At 40.5% G+C, this 6,000-nt stretch overlaps 1 protein-coding gene across 3 annotated transcripts in view; it reads left to right on the forward strand.

Moving 5' to 3' along the window:
- TTC39A (tetratricopeptide repeat domain 39A) overlaps positions 1-5,211 on the forward strand; it is a 648,505-nt gene extending 643,294 nt beyond the window's left edge. For all 3 annotated transcript variants that reach the window (XM_078670870.1, XM_078670862.1, XM_078670878.1), the window contains one exon: positions 3,315-5,211. In XM_078670870.1, the coding sequence (XP_078526996.1) occupies positions 3,315-3,441 (127 nt within the window). In that variant the 3' untranslated portion in view covers positions 3,442-5,211. The remainder of the gene's footprint in view (positions 1-3,314) is intronic.
- The last annotated feature ends 789 nt before the right edge of the window (positions 5,212-6,000 follow it).

Raw genomic sequence — 6,000 nt, forward strand, 5'->3', positions numbered from 1 at the left:
GCATTTAGCAGCTTTTACCACGCGCCAAAACTGAAAAAGCCAAATAGTCCAAAAATGCAAGAGATAAGCACTACAGATTTAGCCTCCCCACAGCCCCCGCACTGTGGAGGTAGAACAGGCAACTAACTGTGCTGAATAATGCAGCAGATTAGAAGTGCAAACAATAGAAAGATTATCCACTTTTGGAGAGCACAACTGTAACTCTTCTTATATCTGAGGCCTAGGATATCCGTATTTATCAACTTATCCTATTTTCACAGGGTACAGTATCTCGGGCCGTTTTCACTGCTGCACGACATGTTTTTGTTCCTGTACAACTGGTCCAGTTCCCCAGCTGACCAGCGCTTCCTTGCTCAAGAACTGCCCAAGAGTAGACGTGAGAGAACTAAAAACAGAGAAATTAAAACAAAAAGTTTTTTGGGCTGGCCCTTTATTTATTATTGACCAAAATGATCATTTTACAGCATAGCTGGTGGCTGATCCAACAGCATGCCGACTTACAGGTGCTCTGCACCATGCACAAGGTGTTGGATGGATGCGTCACCGGCTTAACCAATGGAATCATTCCAATCGCTTCTAACGGGTCAGTTACCTGCGGTCGCCCCTCCTAAAGCTGAAGGCAAGATGCATGCTCTTCTGGGGCAAGTCACTCAACTTCCAAGGAACCACACTCTTTTCTGCTGCAGACCACCTTGAACTGGGTTACTAAAGTATGAAAAGCTCTTTCTTTGTACGCGGTAGAGGCGACATCTCCACCCCCACCTCCACAGACTAGTTCCATCCCCCCTTTTCTCTCCACCCTACTGCTTCTGTACTGGAAACCCACCATCCAGCAGGATCAACACAACACAAATCCCATAAACAAATATTTGTTTCTCTTTCTCTAAGTGTATTGCTGTTTAACAGAATTGAAGGTTCCAGTTACACACTTTAAGAGTTCTATAAGTACTCTCTTAACATAACTTAACAAGCACTTTATATAGCTCATACCGCATGCAAACAAAAGCTAGGCATGGACCCTGAGTATCAAACCGACCAACCAGGCTTGTTTACCAGCAATCCGCGATGTGGACCTTTGTGACCATGTGGGTTGGAGTTAATCTGAAACATCTAATTACTTGAGATGACTATCAGATTTACTCTGCGGGCATTACAACGCACTGACCTTGCAAAAAGAGCTGAAATACCAAGCACAGCTTTACCAAGCATGCCTTTACGATGCAATACATTGGAATTGTCTGATATTCTCACAAACACACACTCTCTCTCTGTGGGAATATATATACATATATATATATATATATATATATATATATATATATATATATAGAGATAACTCTGGGTAGTTCTCAAGTATAGGTAGATAGAAGATAGAAAATGACAGTATTTTGCAATTTGTACAGCAAAGTTTTTAAGCATAGGACTAGTACAGTGCTGTCCTTGCCGAGCTGTAAAATTACAAATGCCATTTATCACTCCAATTAGAGCTCTTCAGAGAGGTATAGCTTTGTCCAGACACAAGGGAGCACCCAGTATTAAGCCAAAACAAAACCCTTTCAGGCATAGAGTGAGGCATAAATTATGCAAAAAAGGAGAGAACTCTGGGTAGCTCCTTTGTGTCTGGACAAAGCTATACCTCTCTGAAGAGCTCTAATTAGAGCGAAACACTGTGTCAGGGGTTGCTTTTATTCATTTCAGGTTGGCTTGAGTTGGTATTTCAGTAATTCAAAGCTATAATATTGGTCCTGGAGTGATAAATGGTTTTTGTAATTTTACAGCTCGGCAAGAACAGCACTGTACTAGTCCTATGCTTAAAAACCTTGCTGTACAAATTGTAAAAGACTTTGTCATTTTCTATCTCGGCGTGGATAGCACTGTGCTAATCCTATGCTTAAAAACTTTGATAGAAAAACAGACATTTGAGGTGAGCAGATCTAGAGTGTCGCTGGTGTTGAGAGTGCTCTTACAGGGGCTGCTTTCCACCCAAACTTGAGAACTACCCAGAGTTCTCTCCTTCTTTTTTGCATAATTTATGCGTCACTCTATGCCTGAAAGGGTTTTGTTTTGATATATATATATATATATATATATATATATATATATATATATATATATATATATATATATATATTCCAAACAATACACAATGTTCAGCGCGCTCTCAGGACAAAAGACACAGCCAGTCCCAGGAACAGTGATTACATTTCCATTGACTGTTCCTTGGACTGGCTGTGTCTTTTGTCCTGAGAACGCGCTGAACATTGTGTATTGTTTGGAATTTTGGATTGCCGGCAATCTCCTCCGGCGTGTACGCCACTCTTCGTGTCCCAAGAGGTCCAGTAGGAGAAACTGTGTGTGGATATATATATATATATATATATATATATATATATATATATATATATATATATATTCTTTTTTTGGGGGGGGGGGTGGTGTCGCCCAAATCCTCTTTTTAAAATATTTTTTTCCTTCTCTGTTATGGAGATAACCCTGCAATAAATTTTTTTTTAAAACATGACCTCCCTTTACATCTTTCCACCCCTAAAGCCTAAAAACCCTTTACTTCTCTTTATATCTAAACCCACCCCTGAACCCCAAAACCCCCTTACCTCCCTTTACCTGCCACTGAGCCATAAAATCCCTTTAAACCTTACTGCCCTGTACCATAACGAACCTCCAAACCATAAAAAAAATTTAAAACCATTGCACACCCTTTAACCCATAAACCTCCCTCCCCCTTTTTTTCAAACTATATAATAATTATGACATTAAAAAAATACTTACCTGCGGGGTAAAGACTGCTCAGTAAAAACTGCGTACCCTTGAGATTGTTTGAGATTACTGTAGGTTGCTCTTTAGTCTCTTTTTCTCCACTGAGTTAACTATTTACCTATTGGCAACTCCTCCTTTGTAGGGCTCTTGATTGAAGAACCTTCTTGAATTCCTTTCTCAAGTGGCAGCATTTGTGTAGTGAGGCTCGGGGGAACAGGAACCACATGGACAGTAGTCCAAGCTTCCTCTGCACACAGAGAGCAGGTTCCACATTGCGCCTGGCACCGCCTGCCATTGGATGGAGGTTCTGTGAGCTGTGTGCAGTGGGGAAGGATTCCTACTTGGAGTCAAACCGAAGGGGCTATGAGGCTAGTTTTCACACTTTATTAGGAGCCTTTGGCACAGTGGTTCATGGTGAATAGCGTTCTACAGTAGCAAAATGTGATATCTAACCATGCCTCCATCAATGTCAAAGCAAATGAACGGTTACTGCTTAGGTGTTGAATGCACTCTTTACATTGTCTCCTGTTTGCTTTCAGGCAGAACTACAAGAACTACTCTATGGAATCCAGGACTCACTTCAGGATTCAAGCTGCTTTACTACTGGCCAAGCCACGTGCAGAAAATGGAGCACACACGCCATCACCCTCGCCTAAACGCAGATGAAGATTTCTTTTTAGTTTTTGGGAATTTTTTTGTACTGTTTCTTGAGCCCACTTGTACAAAAATATTTCAGACTGCAGAATTATATTTTTTCACGTTTAGAGGGCCTGGCCTCAGATCCCACTGCTCCAGCTTAAATTTGGAAAACCTGTGGCAAGATCTGCGAGCGAGTCCAATTTTGCTCCTGGGCGGTTCCCGCCTCACTTCATCTGAGGTTCATCTGGGCCTGTGAAATTAAAATAGCTTTACCCTAAAGAGACATTTGCACTGTTAACATGATAGCTGATCAAGGACACTCAATGCAAATGACATTTATGTTTTTAAAAGTATACTGACACTTTTATCCAGTGTTCCACTGGCTGGACAGGTAACTTAAGCCCACATTTCTAATAGCTCAGAAGTGCCTGCATTTTGACATGCTTAAGTGCTGAACACATATGTGAGCCATAAACTTTAAATTACTGTTGTGTTAAAATTGACAAATTATTATCTGCTGCTGACGTGGCTCAAACCTGCTGGTGCAAGGGCAGAACCCAAGCAGAAATGTTTTAACTTACCTACCTTTTTCCTGAAGATTCCCACCTTCAGACGCTGAACGCTACGAGACCTGTACGCACACTTAGCACATTTACAAAGGAGCTGGAGCTAAAGATATGTAACATGTTCTCCAATTGAAGCAAAGCTCGGTTTGTCAAACGGGAGTGGGTGTAAGTAGTTTTAAGAGGAATTAAGTGTACCTATGTAGTTCATTTAAATTATTTATTAGAAGCGTTCAGGTATGTTCTAATTCAAATATACCAAACCTACAACTAAACGAGAAATTGCACTTTTTAAACATACATTACAGTGCCTTTACTGCCAACTCTTTGCAGATTTTTAAAACGGTGTAACTTAACACATGTGACGAAATAATGCACAGAAGCTCCTAGTCTGGGCTTTTTTTGTTTGGTAAATTGTGATGCTGGATCACGCCAGTTGCGTGACACCCAAGCACGTTCACAGACTAACGAAGTCCTGGCAGTTTTCACCCCCTGTTTAAAGCGGTCTGTGTCTCTGACCTGCTGTGTGTGGGAGCTGGGAGATAGGGATGATCATTTCAGTGGGGCGTGGTGGCTTGCCTTTTTACGTTAAATCGAAAGCAAGAAGAGGCTAGGACAGACAGCAATGAAGCAAATGTTGCCTAATAAAGGCAAAAAGAATGCAGAGGATGGGGTAGGAGAAAGATGACTTCAAAAACAAACCCTACAATTTGTTTGCGTTTCATGATATGAAGTGGCCATATGATAGGATTTCTATACCAGAAACATTTCTTAAGCCATATTTTTGGGCAATTTCTGTGAAAATGAAAGGCAATAAAGGGCCATAATTTCTGATTTTCTATAATTGTAATATCTATGAAGAAAGAAATGCCGTAAAATACGTGTCATGTTTTGCACTTGGGACCGGGGTTCTGATTTCAGATTTTATTATATCACTGGGATGAATCTATCTAACTGGAAAAAGGAAAGCTGTAATGTTTCAGACCCTTGGAACGGAGCCCTACACTCTAAATACGAATCTTTAACAATGCCAACATAGAAAGAGAGGAAGGACAGAGGCTCCAGGCTTTTACTTGGAGTTCCTAAATTATTATGGTTTGCTCATTCACCCAGAGAGATGATCCAGTTTTTGTGGGAAATCAGACACAATTTCTTTTTATTTAAAGTGTTTTACAATTTTCTTATTTAGATTTATTTAAACATGGACAAAATAAAAAATTGATTGTTACACAAATACTTTTCTTCATCATTTTATTTTTTTCATTCACTTTGCTCACTTTTCTTCTTTCTAATGCTTTATTGTCATTCTCAAAATTGTTTTTTTCCTGCGCTCATATTTTGGTTGCCTTGTTGCTCGTGTGCGCATCTTGCATTTTACCTCATATGCTCCCCGAGTTAGAAAATTAGTTACGATTCTGGCTTCAACCACTAAAATTGGCCTATTATGGTGAGCAAGGCACACCTTACTTGTTCGACCGTGGCAGTATATATATATATATTTTTTTCTGAGTTATATATAGCGCAAACTTGACCTGAAGGTATCGGGTATCAGAGCACTTTACACGAGCACCAGTTGCGTTACATAAAGACACATTCATTTTGGTTAGGCACAGGGAGATTAAGTGATTTGCCCAGAATCACAGGATGTTGAGCATCGTTGCAGAGACTCAAACCCGGTTCCCCACATTTAAGGTCGACTGCCTTAGCCGTTAGGCTACATCATCTCCCCATATTGTCCTCTTAATCACTTTTTGTTTCTGTACCTTCGCCAGATTAGTGTTTTGAGCATGGCAGGTTGTGCAATTTATAGCATTTGTTGCTAACCATAATTGGCAAGTTTCAGTGGGTGACGTGTTTGCAGAACTATAACTCACTTTGTAAGCATGTTTTTTGAGTGAATTTCATTGTTTTTTTAATGATTTACTTTAATTGTGAACCCCTGCTGTGCACTGCCCGGCCCTCGCCCAACTCGCTGTGGCCTCTTAACCCCTACTGCACGCGGCATGCCATGTAACCATTCTGC

The sequence above is a fragment of the Lissotriton helveticus genome, chromosome 1_2 (assembly GCF_964261635.1).
Source record: "Lissotriton helveticus chromosome 1_2, aLisHel1.1, whole genome shotgun sequence".
Lineage (NCBI taxonomy): Eukaryota > Metazoa > Chordata > Amphibia > Caudata > Salamandridae > Lissotriton > Lissotriton helveticus.